General features: G+C 37.7%; 1 protein-coding gene across 2 annotated transcripts in view; it reads right to left on the bottom strand.

Annotated features, from left to right (window-relative positions):
- Positions 1-22,229, bottom strand: part of NUP133 (nucleoporin 133) — a 36,049-nt gene extending 13,820 nt beyond the window's left edge. For both annotated transcript variants that reach the window (XM_054062660.1, XM_054062659.1), the window contains exons 1-19: positions 21,989-22,229; positions 19,485-19,603; positions 18,612-18,715; positions 17,453-17,560; positions 15,560-15,691; positions 13,111-13,281; positions 12,345-12,500; positions 12,168-12,238; positions 11,466-11,613; positions 10,472-10,619; positions 9,505-9,662; positions 8,270-8,361; positions 7,211-7,386; positions 5,611-5,705; positions 5,275-5,499; positions 4,157-4,279; positions 3,598-3,697; positions 2,370-2,612; positions 985-1,118 (exon numbers count right to left, since the gene is read on the bottom strand). In XM_054062660.1, coding sequence (XP_053918635.1) covers positions 985-1,118; positions 2,370-2,612; positions 3,598-3,697; positions 4,157-4,279; positions 5,275-5,499; positions 5,611-5,705; positions 7,211-7,386; positions 8,270-8,361; positions 9,505-9,662; positions 10,472-10,619; positions 11,466-11,613; positions 12,168-12,238; positions 12,345-12,500; positions 13,111-13,281; positions 15,560-15,691; positions 17,453-17,560; positions 18,612-18,715; positions 19,485-19,603; positions 21,989-22,161 — 2,676 coding nt within the window. In that variant the 5' untranslated portion in view covers positions 22,162-22,229. The remainder of the gene's footprint in view (positions 1-984; positions 1,119-2,369; positions 2,613-3,597; positions 3,698-4,156; positions 4,280-5,274; positions 5,500-5,610; positions 5,706-7,210; positions 7,387-8,269; positions 8,362-9,504; positions 9,663-10,471; positions 10,620-11,465; positions 11,614-12,167; positions 12,239-12,344; positions 12,501-13,110; positions 13,282-15,559; positions 15,692-17,452; positions 17,561-18,611; positions 18,716-19,484; positions 19,604-21,988) is intronic.
- Between the last annotated feature and the right edge of the window lie 1,357 nt (positions 22,230-23,586).

The raw sequence follows: 23,586 nt of genomic DNA, 5'->3' as shown, positions 1-23,586 counted from the left end.
TGCCTTTTTCAGAGTGATTTCAGAATAATACGAAGTTTTAATTGCATTAACAATTTTAAAAATAAGGTTTAAAGAGGCCACTGGTCTGATTCACTGCCCATTAGACTTGATCTGTTCAGCTCAACATTCACTAAAGTAACTTCTTTTGAGAAGCATCTGAAGAGAACAAATACAGAATTTATCCCCTCCTTTGGCAGTAAGTGTAAGCAATTAACCCTCATTATTCGTAACACTTACTATAATTTGTCTGTTACTAATACCTTTGCTGCTTCTTATTAAGCAACAACTCTATATTCTCTTTACTAAAAAAGCCTGTAGACTGCAGCATTTCTCTTCCCATAGTTGTTGTGGAAAGCTAAACAAATTGATCTCACCAACTCTCAAATTAGGAATTTTTTGTCCTAGTCCCCCTGACGTGAAGTAGTCTCTACTGCCTTGTCCTTAAGCTTTCCATTTTATCAGCACACTTAGAGGTTTTTACACCAGATTATAACAGACATTGGAAAAGTTGTCCAACAAGTATCTGGCAGAACATTTAAAAAAAGATCACAGCAACATCCCTACATTCCTGTTCTTCCAAACTACTTTTCTACTGTATTTATACATTTCTCTTTTGCAAATTGAATGTATGCTACATTAATTTAATAAGACAACAGCTCCTCAATGAGCAAGTCATAAAATGCTGAAAGATGCTAAGAGTGAGGCAACGTGTTTGGAGCACAAAAAAGGTCCCAAGAAAAGCCATTGCATCTGTATTTTTGCTGTCTAGCTTGGCAGTCTCAAGGTAAAGTACTCCACTGAGGTCTGCACAGTGGATATTGACTTCAATTTTCCCTATTACTCCCCAGTATGTACATGTAAATACAAATGCATTAAACAAACAAACAAAAACAACAAAAAGAAATCATAATTTTTGCATCGTTTCAGGTGCAAACATATAAAAAAAATATTGCCCGAAGGAAATAATAAAAAAAAAAGACTTACCTGGTCTGCAAACTGATTCATGTAATGTTGTAATCGGACCTGGTTGTCTGTCTGCTCACACATTTGCACCAGGATGTCAAAGTCACAGTACTTCTCTGCTAAAGCACCTGCCAGCTGATACTGACCCAGGGAAACTAAGCAAGCAAAAAAAAAAGTTATTTCAAAGAAGTTCATCTTTGTCTGTAAGGGGATGACCCAGGGCAGAGAGCAGAAATATGAAAACAAATTTCAAGTGTTCACATCACGGAGTGACTGGCACATTCCCTAGAAACATTCACCTACTCTACACATATCCTGCACAGATGTAAGTTCATACCCCTACCATCTCTGTCCTCCAGGACCAGAGGGCAGAAGAGAAATACTCAATGGCCAGAATACATCCTATTTTCTCTGAAAGTTAGCATCATCTGGTATTTGTGCTTTGGGGATAGGGGAATTCAGTTCGTGACTTTGTGTAATTAATTGGCTATTATTACAGATACAAAGTGAAAAAGCAGCAAGCAAAGGCTTTTGATAATAAAACAGAACAAGACAATGCGATTTATATTAAAAATATATTGCTTAAGCTCTTTCTTTTTGGTTCAGTTGAATACATAAGAGTTAGCAGAACACTCAACTTTGTTCATAAGGAAATACAAACTTTAGATTGAACGTGAAAATCAAACGTATTTACAATCTAACAGGGCCCATGTATATGAGTAAAATTGTTAGTGATAGTTTAACAGACATTTCTTGGGAATGTTTAAGAACGTTAGGAAGCAGTGATTATCAGATTGTTCTATTTATACCATCCATTTTCAGTCTAAAAAAAAAAGGTATTTTATGTATTATGTATTTATAATAAAACATATACTAAAACGTATTTACTCCAAGTTATTATCACTTAAAGAGGTGGCCTTGCTGTCAATTACTCGTTAACACCAGACCACTCCTAACATCTTAAACATCAGGTCTGGTCGTTAAACAATGAAGATTCAAAAAATGACTTTTTCCTGATAAACAGTAAACAAGCTTCCAGGCACATCATTTTATATCAACTTGCAACAACAGATTTAGAAATCTCTTTATAGGCTATTTTAAGCCAAGCAGCACAAGGTAAATTCCTGCCAGAAAAACAGAACAAGTCATCAAAAGAAAAAAATTCAAGCAGCAAAGTATCTTATTAGAAGTACAGGCAAGGATGCAGTCCCGGATGGAACTTTATATCTGTTTTGATTTGGTAAATATCTCAATCATTCATAAAACCAGTAATTTCTGCTCTGAAGGTAAACACGTCATACTAATAGGACGCATACATAGATGCCATTTAGTCTGTCAGATTGCATAAGTTTCTTCATTGACTTGAACGTTTAATTCTTGCATTAAGGCAAACAGATAGCACTTACGCAGAGGAGACAAGAGTTCTGATCTTTTCTGCACATATTCGATTTCCAGGTTGCTGTACCGCTCTTGGTCAGCAGGGCGGTCCACAGATTTCAGCTGAGCAACATAGCCATCCAGAAAACAATCCAGCAGTGCCACCAACTGTTCAGCCACGATGCTGCGGAGGTTACTGTCCACCTGGGGATACACTCTCTTCAGAATGATTCCATGCTGACGTACTATTGCTGCACGAAGGCCACTGGATGCTTGGGAAAATACCACAGTGAACGTTAAAATAATAATCCTATCAACACAGGACTCTATATTGAAGGCTAACAAATACGTGGCTATGTAAAATGGAAAAAATAGAAAGCAAAAAGCTAATAAACATTTTAAAAGTCAAAGCAGTACTATTAAAAAAATTCCAAACCCACACGCATATTCCCATCTCCCTTTACATATTAAATTCACCCGAACTTTAGTAAACAAAACCCAAAAGAAACCAACCTACTCCCTGAACTACACAGACCTACGCTGTCAACTATCAATACCAGCTGTTTTTCAGATGAAAACAATCACTTGCACAACCTTTAAGCAAAGTAGAGAAGACACACAAGGAAAAGGCAACCTCTGTTAACCTGATTCAAATACTTGGATGTAGTAATCAAGACCACACCAAATAGCCTGAACGCGTCCTGCTTTTCAAAGATTTTTATCTTGGGAGCACTAACTGCATGTGTTTTCAATGCGCATGGGCCACAGGGAAGCTTAAACACCAAGTGGAAAGCACTCACTTCTGCAAATATTTGTTCTGGTAGTTTTCCATGTTATTAAATCACCAAAACAAAACCACTTAAGGAAGTGGAGAATCATCAGTCCTTTTAAAACAATTAAAGATTATGTTTTATGATTCATTTTAAGGTTATGTATCCCACAGGTCAGCCAACCAGAACCAGCGCATACTAAAAAAAAAAAAAAATTAAAAAATTTACCCTCGATTCCCAAACTTTGTTTCTGTAGTCAAATTTGAAATGCAAGTTTTAAAGAATTATTGGACAAAACTGTTCACTGATTCATTCCATTTCGTTCACCAAATGAAACCTTTTGCTTCTCCTAATGGTACTGACAAACTTATAGCAGTTTTAACGGCAAGTTTAACATTCAGATTGAAATTCCTGTGTCCTGAAACTCAGAAAAAGTTATTTTTGTTCAGGACAGATAATTAATAAACTCATAATGATAATTTCTCACCTGTCCACGGAATATATTCAGGTTCTCTTCCCAGAAGGTCTCCTGTTTTATATAAAGAGGCTCTTGATTGGCGATACTGACAGGCAGCTTGTAGCATGTCCTAATTAAAGGCAAGGACATTAGTATTTTAAAGCCTACCCACATATACACAGACAGTAAGAGACGCTGTCTTTCATAATTCTGCAATATTCTTTTAATATCCCTCTTCTTTCTACACAGCTTTCTCAGCTGCACAGAAGAGCACGTACTGACTGAGCAAGAAACCTCAGCGCTCAAGCATAAGCTCTTCTCTCTTTGTTATTTCTGTACTAATGCTTTCACAACTTCCAACAATGCTGCAACTTCTGAAATTCTCTTTAGAAGCGGCTCCAGAGGGAAAGGAATATCCCTAATTCTGCACGAGACTATCATTTCCTTCTTAACATATTTGGGACATACAAATAATGCATTTACATTTGTTCTCACGTCAGTAAGTTAGATGTACTGTTGATGTATAAGTTGAGTGCTCTTCATTAATTCTTCCCCTCCTGCAAACATTTTACTTCATGCAGTTCCCTACCTTAATTATGTTGTTCACATTGACAACTATCTGGGCCCACTCAAGGGATTCAATAGGCAAATCTTTCAGGACTTGTTCCTCCTCTTCTAGTAAGCATTCAAAGATGGAATCTATCTGGGACACCTTAAAGATGGAAATAAAAATTGCACTGAGTAAAAGCATATCCATTACCAGCTGATACCTGAAATCCAAGTTATGAGTTGCATTAAAAAAATAAACAAATATTTGTAGAAACCATATCAGTAGCCAAAAATAATAAGTATCAAGTATTCAAATGGATAATGAAATCACCAGCTTATTGTTCATATAGTGCTTAGAATACAAGAATTGCCTTATTTCTGGACTTAAAACTGGAAGAAAAAAAAAATCCTAGAAGGCAACTCCATACCTTCAGTAAGCACAATCTCTGAAACATTTGGCAGTACAATCTTTGTTAGATAAAACATATTGGAGAATATACCTAGTTTAAAATAGCAGACTGTTGTTTTGACCCTCTGTTTATTTTTCTCAGTTAGCAACTACTGCTCTCTACAGGAAAAAACTTCCCAAGAACAAATGTTTTTTCTATAGCTCCCCTCAAGAAGGAAGAAAGAAATAAAGACTGGGCACTTGACTGGAATGCAGCATAAACTGAGAACTAGGTTAGAATGACTAATGTTAGAGAGGACAGAAAAATTAGGAGAGACTGAATTGATGTAACTCCATCCAGAACAGCTCATCAGAGCAGCTCTCCTATCTGGAAAGCTTCACAGTCTCCAGTTCACTCCTTAAAAATGGTAATTTAGCACACATTTTCTGATGTGCTAGGGAATTTCACTGGTCTTTTTCATTGCTCATCCATGTAGGTTAGTTGGAAATCATAACTTCACTTCTGTTACATGAAATTTGTCAGAACTCATGTTTCAGCTGCACGCATAAAAGAGTATGTACACCAAAGTGAGGAAAATACTAACACACCATCCCTATTTAAAGGCAAATCGGTGAAGTTAAATTGCTTTAACAATTTAAAGGAAAAAGTTAACAATTGTAAGGGAAAAGTTTCAAAGTATATACTAAGGCATTGCAAGTTTTACTATATGTGATAGCATAGAATGATTAAGAAATAACAGGTTTCTTACCTCTCGAAAGAACACATCTGCAGGAGTAAGACTCGGTGGAACGTCACACTCCCTTTTATTTAACGCGATCAGTATAGCACCATTCACTAATGCAGGCAGCCTGCAGTGATGATTCTTGAGAACAATAGCTGCTGCTAGTTTCTCTGCATGCTCACAGAGCAACAGTCGAGTTGCCATTGGCATCCCTCGTACCGGAAAAATGCCCAGACGTTCAAATACACCAACCTAATTAAAAAAATAACACACCACACACACTCTTACAGTGTTCTAGAAGAATTAGAGACAAAATAATACCCTGCTGTGTGTGCTGATATCAAAAGAATGATAGAATTTTACCTGATGAAGAAACTCAACGAAGAAGAAATGTGCTTTTGTCTTATCCTCTAGCTGATGAAGAAGAATGAGTGATGTGTGGCTGAAACGAGCTGCTTCTAAAAACAGAAAAATCACTGAAGATATCACCTGATATCTTAATTTCTTGGATAATTTTTTTTTTTTTTTTGCCTCTGAAGTAAACATATTTCTATAAATTTCTACAGCATTACTGTGCTGGTACTTTTTAAAATAAAGGCACAGAGATTTATACATTGCTTACCATGCTAGTTTTAAAGTGTTTTGAATTCAATAGCCGAAGTAAAGAATAAAATCAAGTATCTTTACATCAGTACAAGTATTCTGAAGCACTCAAATCATTATGCTGCTAAAGTAGCAGCTAACCAGTTTATTCAAGTTTCAGTAAGGTTCAGATTCAAATTTTTATCTTTACTGTGGGCTACCTATTGCTACATTTATTATACCCTAGACCATAGTTACTACAAAATAAAGTGTAAACAATTCCACTGCACAATATAATTGGCTGACCAGCACTGCTCTGCTTTTCTTCTTCCTCAAATGAGCTAACATTTCCATCCAGACAATCAGGCCCTTAAAGGAGTCCTTAAGGACGATGGACACTTCCTCATGAGTATCCTCACAAGTATCCCACCTCAGCAGATTTCTCTAAAGCCCAGGTAAATTTCCTACTTCAGGATTTTTGTATATTCTAAGCATGCTTTAAGCCAAAAGACTACCAAGACACAAAACTTCAGAAGAACTATCACTATGAGTAAAATTAGGAAGACTATCAATTTTCATTTCTTGCTTTAGCCAGGAATAAATTCAGATAAACCGGAAAATTAAAAATAAAGTTGATTCAGAAACACTAAGGATCTAGTACCTGACGATTCCTAACTGTCATGCAGAAACAACAGCAGAAGCCATCATCCACCTGTAACTATTTACTACACGAACTTTCAAATCAAGTCTCTGCTCAGCAACTGACAACTGCTACTGAGAGGACAGTTTCAAGTTAACACTGTTCATAAGAGACAGTGCAGCATGAACAAACACATTTCTTGCTGAAAATGTGTCTGTTATAATCCTTTACATACAACAAATGCTCCAAATTAAATTTCCCTAGTCCTCTTTTAGGCAGACATAAATACTATTGCCCCAGAGGGATATGAGCTCACTCTGCCCAGGATCCGAGCCTACCAGAAGTTGTGCAGCCATGCTGACAAGGAGCTAAACATGAGCAAATAAACTCTTTTCTCTTAACATACCTATTCATGGAAAATAATTTACATCTATCCAAGGAATCATGGAAACACTAAAGTGACACCAACTCTTCCTTGTGCAAAGTAACCTTCTCAAAAATGTTTTCTTTGCAGTTTGTGTTTCCTATATGAAGTCAGGAACTAAGCACAGACACTGCAAACTTATCTGGCAGTCTCACAAGATGCATCCTTTCACTTTTCTGGAAATGCATCTAGTGCTAGAAGAGGGCAAGAGATACCTATGCCTTTTTCGAAAAGCTTTAATTATCATCTGGAGTACTATAGACAGTCTTTCATATTAAAAAAACTGCGACCAAAGAAAACCCCCCAAATCACCACACCATTATATTTATCTTCGGGTACAGATTCAGCCCATCTTGGATCAGAGGCAGGGTAATCATCTATTAAGTCCACACTGATCTGAGTTACTGCCTTGTCGAGTTCATCATCAGAATCCACATCTGCGTTATTTGGAAACAGCTCAGCTACCATGCTTTGTGCATTGACTATATCTTTCCTGAAATCAAAGAAATACAAAGTTCATGCAATAAAAACAATAGATGGGAACACTCAATTAGAAAAGATTTTCCGATAAGGTTTTTCTAAGGTGTTTCAGATTATAAATATCAAGCATTGTTTGGGCTCTCTTTAAACTAACTGGATAAAAGGTTTTCTGATTCTACAGATAAAAGGTATTCCAATTCTTTTAAAGTAAGTAGGCAGCACAATACATAAGAAAAAAGCACAAGCCCAGAAATGTTTAAGTCACTTTTTATTTTACTGTCCCTATTATTATAATTATTTAAGAGAAAAGATCCCTCATACAGATCTGTCTGAATGTCTCTGATAGCCAAGTCACTAATTTTCTATTCTTGTTCTAAAATCCTCAATAGTGCATGCATTCACTCCCACAAATGGCAACAGACAAAAACCTCTCAGAAAAATGCATCAGCAAATATAAACCATTCTTCTTATTTCCTATGATTTCAGAGAATCCTGTTCTCATTAGGTAAATAAGTAAAAGAGTAAGAAGCATCCAAATGCTTAAATCTACATGGTACAATGTTGTACGGAAGAACACCACTTACACTAAGAATAAAGAAGTTAAAATAATAAAGTTTAAAGCTGTTTCACTGGCACTAATGTTAATAGAGAATTTACGTAGAGTAAGCAAAATGTCATTGAGATCATAGAAGTCTGCTCCCTTCTAGCACATATCACTTCCTCACTAGCCCAAAATGTATCTAACAACTTCCTAATAAAGATGTGCATGTCATTAAAATAGTTATAATTAAAACAGCGCAGGAGTATCTCTACTGAGACAGACTCTTACTCAGATATCAGTGTGCCTTCAAGACCAGAAAAGAGATAAAGTCTCAAATATCAAGTGCAATTTCTACCTGCAGTACTGTAGAAAAGCAGCTTTCAGTAATTTAGTCTTGTCTTCTTGAGTTATAATTTCTAGCCTACTGGTTGTGTCAAACGCAGGGCTCTGAAAATTCAAAGTAAAAACTTCATAATGAATGAATCTTCATTATGAAAGGAAAACAATTTTTCTAAGTAGCAACAATATAATATACAATAAGAAGAACACCTGGAAGCAGTCGTGTTTATTAAGGCAAACATAAGCCCATAAGATGCACTACAATGAAAGTCCCACACTGGGGTTTGACCTCAAGCATTTTAATAAAATAGGCATAACCTGCAAAGGAACTTATACCGATTTGTATCACCAAAGTTTTTATTATAATTATTTTAACATTCAAACCAAATGTTTTTGACAGAATTTAAAATGTACTTGCGAATACTGTCACCCAAAAACCAATCCAGGTGCAGACAAATCTAACTAGCTATTAGCGCAAGAAGAAAAAAAAATTATCAGACCAATCACCACAAAGGTCTTCGACTAAAATACTAGTTAATCATAACCAATTTAAAAGGCAATTTAATTGGAAGAAGAATTGAAACCCACAGAAATATTCTCTAATTTATATTGTAACAACTTTCCTATTCTCCCCTCCCACTCCAGGAACCTCTTGGCAACAATTTCCATATACATTTTAAACAAAACACATCTGATGGAAGCAAGAGCTTAATAAATGCATATTGCACAAAATAACAGTAAAAATATGTTCACATTTTTATAAGATTATATTAATAAAATAGACGTAACAGTGTCAAAACAAAATCCAGCCACTATATAGCCCTTCTCAGTTTAGCTTCCAAGCTTTTCACAGCATGATAAGAAAAAAGTGTCTCATATACACAAAGGAACAGTGAAAACAGACAGAAGGAAGCATCCCAATCAAAAAGTGAGAATAAAGTCTAAGTCTCTGCAGCAGTGTTGTATCAGACCTAGTGATGTACAGTAATATACCTAAGTGAAAAGTTATAAAAGCAGAAACCTTGACTTCAAAACAAAGGAAAACAAAAAAGTTACCCAAACTTGCAGATGTTTTAAATTTACTGGGTTTTGAAAGCGGCCTTGATTACAGATGTTTGAGTTCCTATTTAAAAAAAAAACCCTTTAAAGCTCAACAAGCCAGGATTTCGACAGTGAGAAATGAAAACTGCCAGAAAAGCATTTTATTTCTACCCTCAGTTTTCAGCCAGGAGCCAACCAAACCACCATTACCTCACTTCTTGGTGCAGCAACAGAAGAGGACAGAGAATCTTCAAGGTCTTCAGGTAGCAGAGAAATGTTTTCCCTGGACAAGATGGTGATAAGTCCACTTTTTTTGGCAAAGAAGATGGGGAGGCCAGTACAGGACCCTGCTCCCAAAATGCTGTCTCCTAAGATGAGAGGAGAGGGGAGAAAAAACAAACAAACAAAAAAGACCTAAATGCCACTTTATGAACAAAATGTAACAGTTCTATAGGCAATTTTTGAATTTTGTTATGAACCAGACAACAGTAATTGACAATTGCACCTGACTTAAACAATTTGTAGATACTATTTGATACTCAAGATGCAGATTTCCAGCTACTGTAAGTTTAGAAAAAAAGGAGGGGAAAAAAAGAGAAAACCAACCAGGTTTTCTTGTGGTTTTTCAGGTGGTTCAAATTCTACCTAAGGACCTATGTGTGCATCCTACTTGAAAAGACACTGAAGATCAAGGATGACACTGAAGATCAAGGGTGACATACATACAGACATCTGACACAGGCACCTAGTTTGAATTTTAGCCTCAGCCTCAACACAAAAGTTAAAGTTAAGAAAAAAAACCCAAACAAAAACCAAAAAATACCAAATCCAAACCAACAACAAAATCCAAAGGCATGCTGGAAGAAAATTTAAAAAAAAAAAAAAAAAGGCAACCCACCTCCCTCCCTCCAAAACCTCAAAACCCAAATCAAATCCCCCATCCATTCACACACCAAAATTTTCATCTGAAACACTGAAGTGTAAGCAGTAACAACAATGGATGTCATGTCAGCGCTTTCTTCATACACCCATGAGAAACATGTGACTTCAAAAGTTTAATAAAGATAAAAAAAGAGCCTAAACAAGATTCTGCTCTCTCAGAAATCTAAATACTGTAAAAGGATTCAATTAGAAAATATCTATGAAATATGATTTTTATTTTCTTCCCGCAGGTTACCTTGTATGCCAAATACAATTTTCTCCTGTGGTAAAGAAATTCTTCCAGTTCCAGTGGAGCAGGCAAACACTTTGTCTTCCTTATAAAGGTAAGCAGCATGGCTAAAGAAATCTGGGACTAGCAGACAGCACAGCACATCCTCTTCTGACTGAAAGTGTTGCAATATGAGAAATATCACAAATATAATCAAAACCTTAAGCAAACATATAACATTTTCAAGGCTGATCTGAGTTGCCTGAATTTGTTTCAATTTTTAACAAGAAGATATGGATGTAACTTATAACCTGAAAAGTGGTTTTGTTTCGTCCTAAAACTTAATATCCATTTTTTTTCTTTCACATCTATTAAATTCTAGCTAATTTCACATGGAGAGACAGGTAAACAGATAAATTATTCTGCAATTTTCACATTCTCTTTCCATCTTAAGATTCAATTTTAAGATTCCATTACAGGCAGAGGGGAAGAGAAGAAAAGAGTGGAAGAGTGGAAGGTTAATGCCAAAATTTATGCTTCAAGAAGAGATAGCACAAATGAGGTACTTTAAGGACAACAAACATGCTTCCAAGCAAATCGGCTGTCTAAGGAGGACCAAAATACATGTCTCTTAATTCTGTGTCCTGCTACAAGTCTCAGCATCCGAGATTTGTTCAAAATGCATTGCATGAGTATACTATAAAATTACTCCATAGAAACTTTCACAGACACGACAAATATTAAAATAAACCAGTAATAACCACGTTTGGACTTGTATTTTTGAGGCTTTTTTATTTTCTACTGTAAAACGTAAAGCACTAACTTTACAATTACTATTAAACATCAAAAGATGCCAGTACACGTTTTCCTCAGAGTACTATGAGTACATACTTTCAAGAACAATCTTATGACAGAGAATTTGATTTTCCTTTAGAAAAAAATGTGATGCCTGATTGACATACAGGAACATTCTGAAACGCTGTGCTTTCTTAACTCGGTTTCAGACTCTCCATTTGCATACCTGGAAAGACGGATTATACTGTGTGACCTCCACAACAACATCATCAGACATCTGGTAGCCCTTATCTTCTACTGTTATCAGAGTGTAGTAGACAAGACATGGACGATCTCCAGGATGCCACGCTGCAGCAAGTATCACCAGCCCATCACTATTCAGCAACAGATTTTGCACCATTGAGAGAGGATTACTACATATTTTACTTGCTCAAACTCTACCAGTAACAAAATAAATACTTTCCAATTTTGTATAGTACTCTTTTTCAGAAAGACTATATTACTTCTTTTATCAAGCTCTTTTATTAGCAGTATTCATATTATAGTACAAAACTGATCCAAGGCAGTTGTGATTTTATGAAATTAAATTAAATACTAGAAGCACAGAATTCTTTGCATTTGCTGGAACAAGTTACAATTGCTTATTTGCTCTCTGAAATATCAAAACAAAACAAATACCCAAGCCTGATAAAATGAGACTAAAAACAGAGAAAGGAATTATTCTTAGACGCAGAATTTGTAATGCTAAAGGAGAATGGCAGCATGAAGTACAGGATAACCTAGCTATGTAATATGACGTGCTTATTTTATCAACAGTGGCACTGAAGTAAAATTAAATTGCAATTACTTACATAAGGCTTTTGCAACAAAACAGAATACATCTCTCTCATTAACGTATGTATTATCAGATGCAAGTGTACTTCCTTACCGGTTCTGTTGCAGATCCATGTACTGTACATTTACTCCTCCTTTAATAGCTTCGTAGTTACTTTCAGAACCCTAAAACACAATACACTTGACTTATGACCATAAAAAATAATCTACTAATTTAAAAAAAAAAAGAAATTAAAAACAACCAATTCTTTCCAGAAGAGCTGGTTCTTACCCAAATTGCATCTGTAATATGTTCTTTCAGGATCCTGTTGATATCCCAGCTGAGAATATAACGTTCTGATGAATCATCAATCTCCCATTTGTTTAAATTTGAACTCGTTAGCATATAAAAGCTTGATCTCTCTTTATCCCAAAGAACACTAGAAATCTGCATTTAAAAAAGGAAAAGCTAAAAAGGTTAAGGCACAGCTTTACTATTTACAACAATCTACACCACTCTCAGTCCATATAAAAATCTACTTAGGCAACCTACACAAGTTACATTACAAGATGAGAGATTATCATAATTTCGAAGAGAAGTCTTATTTTATATCTATAAGAACGTCTACAAATAGGTATGTTTCTCATACTTTCTTCTAACTTCTGTGGAGTTCATAGACAAAGCTAAACCCTATCACCAACCCTAAACAAGTAAAATTATTGTTGTTTTTTCTCAAGTACTACTGAGGTTATCACTAGAAAGAGGCAAGACTTAGAATCATTGCCTATTCCCCAGGATGTATTACTACTTTAAAGTGTTTTTTTATTCAGAACTACAGAGCAAGTCAGCATTCTCCCTTACAAAGCATACAGATCTATTTTGTTTCTGTCTTTCTTTCAAACTGCAAAGAAATATAAGTAACATAAATGAGTTGTCTTTTTTTTCAGTCATCATACACTCTCAGGTAGTCTTTTCTTTTTCTTTTTTTAAACACCGAGGCTAAAAGTAACAGAGATAAATTAAAGTAGATTACCATATCAATGTTTTTGAAGCTTACCACAATATCATTTCCAGGTGACAATATACCCAGAAGAGAAGAAACCTTTCTACCAATTCCAGAAAACATGCCTTGACCCTGTGGCAGGGCATGCTGATGAATCTTGCCAGAACTATCCGGTATCAATCGAACCAGCTGGCCTCTGGAAGATGATAAAATAAAGCTTCCTCCCTAACAAAAAGAAAAGGCAACTCTATTAAAAAAAGTAAACACTACATTCCCAAAACAATTCTATTGTCAGATACAATTATTTATGTCAGCTCATAAGGGCTAACACTAAACAAGAACAAGAGACGAGGCAGCTACATTACTTAAGAGCTAACAAAGAAAATTATAAAAACAGAAAGCATTTATCACATTAAAAGACTGTCTAAACAAATCTTCCACATCACACTCTATGCTTGAATCAGTGCAGCGTAGTTTGCAGTATACTTTAAATTTTAAAATATATTTTTGAAAAATATGAAAATAATCTCTAAAGGAGCTACTACATATAATGTTCATATGTTGAACTGAATTACGAATTAGATAACATTCAACTCCCATATGTACATGTGAAACTCGAAGTGTTATTAAGCACACTATAATTTTTTTTAAATAGCATCCTATCCTACAGTACACCAATGAAAATGAACTTTGCAAAGCAAGTCTTCCATCCAGTTATGTCAGAAAAAACCAGTCAAACATCTGACTGGTACCTAGCACTGGAAAAGACTCATTTTATTAGCATTGTATGACACTTTTATCCATGAAACTCCATTTCAGTATACTTACAGAACTATAATTTCATGTAATCCTTGGAATCTAACGATGAAAAACAGCGTTACCTTTGCAGTAAGAAAAGTGAAAAGTCTTGTGCATTATGCAAAATATGCACTCCATTGTAGGTGTTTTACGAGCATTTATGCAGGTACTTTTGCTAGTGCATCTCTTGCCTGTGGTAATGGTTGCATCCGCATTAGCACTTTAATTAGAATCAAGACTGTTTCTGATGTGACTTTTTGCAAGTCCCCACATACTACCAGCTGGATCACATCACATAGCAGTCTGAGTGTACCAGCTGTACACCCTTTGAACTAAACTGAACTGAAAGGTGGGCTCTGACCACTAACAGATACTCATTTAATGCATCTAGGCTGGAACTAGTTTAAAATAACAACCCCTCCCTCCAAAACGACCTGTGTAGATGGTGGCATTGCCTTAGTACTGACCTTTTTGCTTTACAGTTTCTCAACTACTTCCTTTCACTACTTGCTAACATAGACATAACCTAACTTCCCCCAGCTACTGAGGCATTAAAAAAAAAGATGCCTTCAATTAAAAATGTATCAAAGTTGGTGTGTAATGCAACGTAAAGCAATTTTCAAAAAAATAATGGTAAAAACCTGGCTATTGCTGAAAGAATTGTTTACCTGTACAGGAAACAGTCACAGAAAAAAATATTAAAAAGACATTTAAAACCAGTTAAAACCAGTATCATAATTTCATATAAAAACTATTTTAAAGGTTAAATCTGCCCAGTCACAGGATGACTATTACCATATATGTAATAATACAGCTCTAGAACACTGACTGATTAATAAAAGGGTTTTGCTCTGGAAAAATGTGCTCCTCTAGCTCTGAGTGCACACTGATGTTAACATTTGAACTACAGGCGTGATAAGACCTGGCTTTTCTCATCTTGATATCTGAAATTTGAGCACAATTCAGCTCTAATAACGTAGATACATATTACTGTTTCTTAACATCTTGAAGCCTTAAGAATTTCATCATTAATTTCTCTGTCTTTTGACTAGATTTGCAAATATTTCTAACGTGCTCATTCCCTAAAATAGTATTTACAATACCAGACAGAAATGGTAGATGCTGTAAAGGTCACGAGATAAAGTCTGATTAATAATAACTACTTCTGAAGATGACAGATATTGTAACACATATTGAATTATTGTATATATTCCATAAATCTCTCCCATTTAGATGCATCAACAGCAGAAAACTATTTCTCAGAGCAGTTCACAATACAGTTTTTCACTACTTTCACACAAAAATCTTTCAAATTCAGTCACTAGTGAGCTACACCACAAGACCTTCAATATGCAGACTGCGAATTCAGATGAAGCCGTTCTCTTTGGTTTTGTGACAGCAGGGTTTCTACCACTGAGAGGAATCACAGCAGCAATACTGACACTCCTCATAGGCTGAGGTACCAAAGCAGTCCTATTAACCTTGTGGTTGAATCCTGCCTGCCTCAACAACTTTAATGTTAGCACTTTTGACTACCAGTCATCTCTGCTACTCAAGATCATCACACTCATCAAAAACCTCTCAAATCACTCCTCAGAATGCCCAACAGTTTGCTTTGTGACATTTATTGGAGATTAAGAACCAACAACATGTTTTAGAAGTTACAAATTAATGCAGTATTTTTATAAAAATCATTGTACTGTACCTTTATTGCTGTTAGGAAACTGCACAGAGCGCCTCCAAAGTCTGTAAAAGTCTCCGTATAGGAACCTTCATGCACAATATTGGGCCAGTAGCGTACAGAACCTTCACTGGTGGCAACCATTAACGCCAGAGACTTGAAGTCAGAAAATAATTAACAGAATATGAAAGGTAATAATAATCAGACTGCAGCTTTAACCGAAACATTATTTTTCATATCAAGAATGCAGGTAACACAAAAATAGTAGTAAATATATATGGAATACACACTGACAAACCTAAACCCAATTAATAGCAAAATGATTCTGTAGCCTAACTTCATATTGGGAAGGGGAATGTTATACTTGCTTATTTTGCTAACAATAATATTTCTGCTGGTTCTTGTTACTGGTAATTCACAATCTGCTACTGAAATGCAAACAAAACTTACAGTTGCAAGACAGAAAAGGGCACACAGAGAGTTCCAGATGCCAAGAGTCTTATTATTATGGAAGACTTAAAATGCAGACTGTAATTTAACAAAGAAACTGCTCTAGTGTCATCAAGATAAATATCAAAGCACACGGTGGCTCTGTTCTTCATAAAAACATATGCCCACAGTGTGCCTATACCAGGGCTTCTGGTTCAGGAAACCACCCAGATACCAAATTCAAAGCATGAAGCAAGAGACTGTGTTCAAGTAGAGATTTAGACAGAAAACATCATAGCTAAACTACTGGTTGTTGAAAAATTACAGAACAATAGAAGAACTGTAGGTTGTGAGCTGCTATTGAGCTCCTTGAAGTTTTCTGACTGATTTTTGACTAAACATAGGGCTTCACAAAGGAAAACAGTTGGCTAATGAATACTGTAACAATGAAAAACACACTACAGAATATATTTCATGCCAAATTCCTGCCTGTTGTTTAATATTTTTCATTTTAGTGAAATATTTTCTACTATTAACATTTCTACTTCACTGTATAAATATCATAGTATTCATGCACAGCTCAGACGCTAAAGAAAAATGAGATTTAAAAAGAATCATCTTGGTTTAGGTGCATACGTCTTTGGGTACGAATAAGTCATACAGCGTTTAGACATTTACAAGCTTATGACAAACTATTAAGATTGTTTCACACTTCCAGATGATGAAAAGCAAGAAGAAGGCAAAGGAAAATATCCCATTGCATCTTCTGCGCCTCTTCCTCCTTCCAGAGGTAACTGCTTATCCACTTCTATTAGAGAACTGTACACATTAACTGAAAACTACACCCAAGTTGAAAACGAGCGCTTCTTTTCTTCATGAATGACAGTAACAGAAACATCAACATACTTACACAAAACTTTACTCTTCAAATCTCATCCTTTAGCACAGTATGTTAAGAAAAGCCATTTAGGTAAGTAATCAGCCAAAACTGATAAATGATCTCTCCCTCCAATATCAGCTTCCTTACAAAGATGAGCCAAGGGAGGGTGCTGGTATTTGCTTCTCACCCACTCAGAGTGAAAACACTGCTGAACAACTTTTTCAGCCAGCACACATTTAAGTTGCACTTGCTTAGACTGAACATTGTTTGTTAACACTGTGGTTTTGTTTGTTAACACTGTGGTTTTGTTTGTTAACACTGTGGTTTTGTTTGTTAACACTGTGGTTTTGTTTGTTATGAAAGCATGCCAAGCAATCCTTAGGAAAATTATTATTTAATCTCATCCTGTAGCATGTAAATTGTGTGATTTGAAGACTAGCAGAATTTTGTTTATTTCAAACATAATTATTGCAAATTATCAATCCTGACCTTTTGAACAGATGGTACAACACCAAATGCAGTTTTCAAATAAGTACCTTGATAAAACAGAATATATTCAAAATTACTGTAAAAGTAATTTTCAAAAGTAAATTTTAAAAGCTGATCACCTGCAGAGAAGGTGCATCACTCGCAGAACCGAGACAAGATATAGCTGCTAAACTAGAACTCCACTGGAAGTCACTGGGTGGCAGCTGCAGTTCCTTGCACAGAGATAGCTGTAAGAAAGAAAGATGCCATTATAAACACGAGACTGGAAGAACTTATTTCTGCACCACAAAGTCACCAGACTATGACCCTGCTAAAAATTAATTTTAAACTGGTCCACTGCGTAGGGGAATCAAAAGTATGTTAAAAGACATTTTCAGCACAGCTGTCACAACCAGAAAACAGCTATAAAACATGTACATTTTCAAACCACTATTTTTCTTTTGTTATTTCTGAGTGTTTCTCACAGCACTACAAGACTGAATTGTTTCTTTTAGAGTTGCAATTACGTGACTGTTCCTTAATACAATATAATACAAGGCAGCAAAACAAAATTAAACTAGAAGTGCTTGAATAAGCTCACTATGTACTAACAAAGTGGAGAGGTGAACCCTGTCACCCCAGCCCCGTCCTCCTAAAGTTAAACAATCAGAAAAATTTTGATTCCTAGAAAAATCTCTACAAGTCCCAGAATGTGCATGTGTGACACTCCACTCGCAGTGCAGAATCTGTATAATTAACAGATGTTGTCTTAATTGAAAGATATAGATTTTATAACTACAGGGTTCTTCTAACTGTACTCGCTTTTCACTGAACTGATGCTGAAAGAAACACTGCCTAGAGGGAAGAGAAATAATTCTTGACACGAGAAACCTAAGTGAAACCTGTTCAGCACACCTGAAACTAACTTTCTTTTTGACAAACTGAAAATCAGTCCCAGAACTATCTAAATCAATCTGTAATGCATCAACTAGTTTCTTATCTACTAAAATGAGCTTTATCAAGACTATCTAATATAAGAGAGACATCTATTAAAATGTATTTAGAATTAATCCTAGTGTTAAAGTGACAAAAATTAAGAGACGAATATAAAAATGTTAAGCTCCCTCAAAAGTTCAAGTCTCATTTACTGATGTTAGTATGAGTTCATACCAATCCCATTGCTTTTGAGGGAAAACAAACTCCAATTATAAAGAAACAATTGCTTTAGAAACCAAAACTCAACAACTTGTTCAACTAGCATAAAATATACAAGCTGTTCCACCCTGATGTTTCTGTTACCTTAGCTACTGGAGACTGACCAATCTTCCAAATAATCAGCTTCTCTTTATGGACTAACCAGGCCCATCCACTTTCATCCACTTGAACACTCAGCTGGTCATCAGCTAGATCAAAAATAATTTTTTAAAAGCATTAAGATTCGTAAAACAACTCACAGTAACCTTAAAACCAATAAACTTTCATTCTCATATGAAAACAAGTATATTTGGTATTAAATTGAATTCCATGTTAGAATTTCCATGTATTTGGTTAAAATACCAGATTATTACATATAGTTTAAAAATCCATTTTAACACTCAGCTTTTGAGAGTGAAAACAAAGACAATCCTAGGAGCTATTTTCATCAATTTACAGTAGATGATATTAAGATTTAAAATTGCTCAGCAATTTCTAGGATAATTTTTAAAACATGCATTTTTAGTTAAAACTACTATAAAAACAAAACTTCACCACAGGGAAAAATTGCATAGGAGATCAATTTCTTGAACTCAGGGAAAGGTTTGTATCTCTGGGTCTTTTAAAAGGGATAAAAAACGTGGATTAAAAATACACTTTTAAAAAAATGGAGCATCCACTATAGGACAAAATAGTATCAGACACGTTAAAAAGAACCAATAACCAAAAGTTATTAAAAAAAATACTATTGGATTTTACATTACATTGGTTAAGACAGCACCTGACGGATATTTACATGCACTCATACACATGTGAGTTTATTACAGTTACACAGTTAACCCAGCTGGATTTAAATCACAGCACAAACATTTTAGTTTTCATGGTAGAGTCAATGTTTAAATGGCATCAACAACATGTTAGCAATTCTCTCACCTGTCAATTGTCATGAGAAAAACAACAGAGAAAATAATTTCTTACCGTCAGCCTCTTTAAGGGCTTCCATAACCTTAACTGGCAGAGAGGATCCAAAAGCCTTAACATTATAGTTAATAGTCTCACTTGCTGAGGGATGCTGGATTACTCTGGTGGGTGTTCCTCTTAAAACAAAACAAAAATTCATAGTCAGTTTTTCATTGCTTCTCCATCAGTTTCAACATTTACTTCACCAGTATCTGTTTGGAAATAGATGTGATTAAATGAGTTCACGTAAAATAAACATACTCCCTCTGGGAGCACCATCAATAGCAGTAACTGGTGGCCTCCTTACAAGTTGTCAGCTGTCATCAAATTACTTTTTTTTTTTTTAAAGAACTGATTATGAATATAAATTCCTCCCCCAGCCTCTCCTCCAGTAATAAAATCACCACTCAACTTCTCTATATTCTGGTTACCTACGGCACAGAGCTACCCACAACACCATGCGAAGCTCAACAAAGGTTCTCTGACTGCAAGGCCTCTTTCAATTTCCAATTCTGACACTGCTGGGCAGCACACACTGTGCAACACTTTGAACATCCCTGGCAGCTGTTATCAGCTGGCACTTCTACTGCCCTTTTTCTACGGTGGAGACCCCAGTTCTTATCTGTTTCAGTCATTTGTTTCTCAATGTAATTTATAAAAGCAGCTTTGCACCGTTCCCCTCCTTCACTCTGCAACAGCATATGTCTGTCTTATCTTCTGAACATGATTAAGTGGGTAACATTTCTCTGCTTTTAGAAGATACTGATACTGTCCTCTTCTTTCTCCCCATAAGCAAAACGATGTCGCAGACCTCAGCATGAAAAATCAAAAGATGATACACAGTGAGAAGACAATCCCAACACCCAGTTCCAAAAAAATACTACATTAAACACACCTCATCAAAAGTTCTGCAGAACTGAAAATGCGCAATCTTGTTTATCTGACCACCAAACAGTCGCTCCCGAGAAAAGGGATTTGAAAGCTCTGAAACTGACCGGGGGCTCATGTTAACCTGCAGTTCTGACTCACATGGAAGGGAGAAGGGGAATGAAAAAAAAGAGATATAGCAATGCCTAACCTCTGAATGATATATTTTATTTCTTAAATGCAGAGGTGCTTACACTTCTCATATTCTTTCTATACCAGGGATAGATCTGAGGAGCCCTTGAATTCAAATGCTAATAAGAGATATTTAGAGCATATTGAACACGCAATATTATACATTAAAAGTGATATTGTACACTAGAAGTATAAAAGAACCTCAGAATTGTTCAACTGTAAAAAGTTGCAGTCAGAACTTGTTACTAGGTCATCATGTATCCTACAAAGAACCTGATAGCACCTAAGAAACTACAGACTAAATAAATTTTACTACTCCTATAGTGGAATCAATGAGCAAACTAAATAAACGTAGATTAACAGCCCATACCATTTTTTCTCTTTTCATACAGAAAAGTCATGCTTTGCCTAACAGTTCTATCAGAATCTTCTGAAAATAAGTCAGTGAATAAAATCCAGACAATAATAAAGTACTTAAATTTTCCAGAATCTTTCAAAAAGATCCCTTATCAAAGACTCTTAAAGATATCAATCTATATGGAGAAAAGTCTTACCACAGACGAAAACCTGTATACAACCAACAATAATACAGAGAAAAGAAAGGCCACTTCATACACGGCAGGAAAGTCTCTAGCAGGAAAAGGGAAGGCCCCAGCCTATAAATCTGTACTGGTACAGTCTACAAATTATAAATTACATCCTATAAATCTGTACAGTCACAAAAGAAGCCAACTATGAGAGTGTCAGTGTCTTGACAGCCACTTGCTCCCACTCCTCTCAGCAGTGCCCACAAGCCCCAACTGTAGTGCCTGCCACACAAGGCTCAGGGTTTATCATAGAATCATAGAGTCATTAAGGCTGGAAAAGAACTTTAAGATCACCTTAGAGTGTCCCTAAGCACCACTACCTGTGCCAGTGCTTCACCACTCTTTCTGCAAACAGATTTTTCCTACTATTCAACCTAAATCTCCCCTGGTGCAACTCGAGGCTGTTTTGTCTCACACTATCACTTCTTACTTGGGAGAAGACCAACACCCACCTCTCTACAACCTCCTTTCAGGTAGTTGTAGAGTGATAAGGTCTCCCCTCAGCCTGCTTTTCTCCAGGCTAAACAACCCCAGTTCCCTCAGCTGCTCCTCGTAAGATCTGTGCTCCAGACCCTTCACCCGCTTCGTTGCTCTTCTCTGGACGTGCTCCAGAACCTCAATATCTTTTCCGTAGTGAGGGGCCCAAACCAGAACACAGTATTCGAGCTTTGGCCTCACCAGCGCCGCGTACAGGGGAACAATCACTGCCCTGGTCCTGCCGGCCACGCTGTTTCTGATACAGGTCAGGACACTCCAGCAACTCAGCGTCCTTCCTGTACCGTATCACCAAGACACGGGAAAGGAAGGGAGGCGGGGGGAGCCCTCAGGGTCGGAGCGCCTGGAGCCCAGGCAGCCGGGAGGAGGGCAGGGACTCACCGGGCGGAGAGGGAGACGCCGCGCCGCCCCGCCGGGGAGAACAGCGCCGGGGAGCCAGCGGCCGCCGCCACGGCCGGATTCCTCCTGGCAGAGCGGGGGAGCGGGCTGGGGGCCGCGCTGCCCGGGGTCCTGCGGGCCGGAGTGCGCGGTGAGGCGGGCGCCGAGGGGAACATGGCCGGGACAGAGCGGCGAGAGAACCGGCCCGCACTCCCGCCGGCGGCCGACTGATGGCGTCATAGCCCCGGCGCCAGGCTCAGCACCTCCTCGCGCGGCGCTGGACAATTGCGTCATCGAGGGGGCGGGGTCTCTGCTCGAGAGTCGGGGGGAGGTATGTGCTGCCCCCGCGGCCCAAAACCGCGTAGTTCAGAGCGTCCTTTAAGGGAGGAAAAGCACCTCGAGGGCGCCGTCATGGCCACCAAAACACGTCCCGAAGCGCCACATCTACACGCTTTTTGAACGCCTCGAGGAAAGGAGGCATCACCGCTTCCCTGGGCAGCCTGTGCCAGCGCTTCGCTCTTCCGTCAGATCAATTTTTCCTAATATCCAACCTAAACCTCCTCCTGCTGTAACCTGAGGCCATTTCCTCTCCTCCTACTATTTGTTAACTTGGTTGAAGAGAGCAGCACGCACCTCGCTGCGGCCTTTCAGGCAGTCGTGGGGAGCAATTTTGTGTCCTCTCAGCCCCTTCTTCCAGGCTGAACATCCCCAGTTTCTTCGGTCGCTCCTCATGAGGCTTGTGCTCCAGCTCCTTCAGCAGCTTCACTACCCTCTTCGGGACACGCTCCAGCACCTCAGCCTCGTTCCTCTACTATGCAGTTGTTGCGATTAAGGCGATTCTGCCCCTCTCCTCTGCTCTTGTGAGACCCCGCCTGGAGTACTGTGTCCAGTACACAGTGTGTTGGGAATCCCCAACACAGAAAGGATAAGGAGCTGCTGGAACAGGTCCAGAGGCAGGATACAAAGACAATCAGGGTGCTGGAGCACCTCCCATATGAGGACAGGCTGAGGGTTGGTCTTGTTCAGCCTGGAAAGAGAAGGCTCCAAGGAGATCTTAGAGCAACCTTACAGTACCTGAAGGGGCTACAGGAAAGCTGGGAAAGAACTCTTTACAAAGGCTTGTAGTGATAGGAGGAGGGGGAACAGGTATAAACTGGAGAGGGGCAGGTTTAGACCAGACGTAAGGAAGAAATTCTTCACCATGTGACTGGTGAGGCATTGGAACAGGTTGCCCAGGGAAGTCGTGGATGTCCCATCCCTAGAAGTGTCCAAGGCCAGGTTGGATGGGGCCTTGAGCAGCCTGGTCTGGTCAGAGGTGTCCCTCCCGATGGCAGGGGGGTTGGAACTATATGATCTTTAAGGTCCCTTCCAACCCAAACCATTCTATGATTCGAGAGTGTCCATTTTCTACCTTAGCTGCATCAGTGCTCCTGCCGTGCCTCCGGTTTTTCCTTTCTGGAGGAGAGCAGAAGGAGACACTTCAGGCTCTCTGGCACATTGTGACCTTCAGAGAGCGTCTGTTGCTGTGCCCTCTTCAACTTGGGCAGCCAGCTGTGTCAGGTGGTATCACATAAGCACAGTCCCCTTGCTCAGATGTGCCT

This window comes from Cuculus canorus, chromosome 3 (assembly GCF_017976375.1).
Source record: "Cuculus canorus isolate bCucCan1 chromosome 3, bCucCan1.pri, whole genome shotgun sequence".
NCBI lineage: Eukaryota > Metazoa > Chordata > Aves > Cuculiformes > Cuculidae > Cuculus > Cuculus canorus.
Note: the sequence above shows the minus strand (reverse complement) of the source record. Positions and strands in the feature narration are given on the sequence as shown.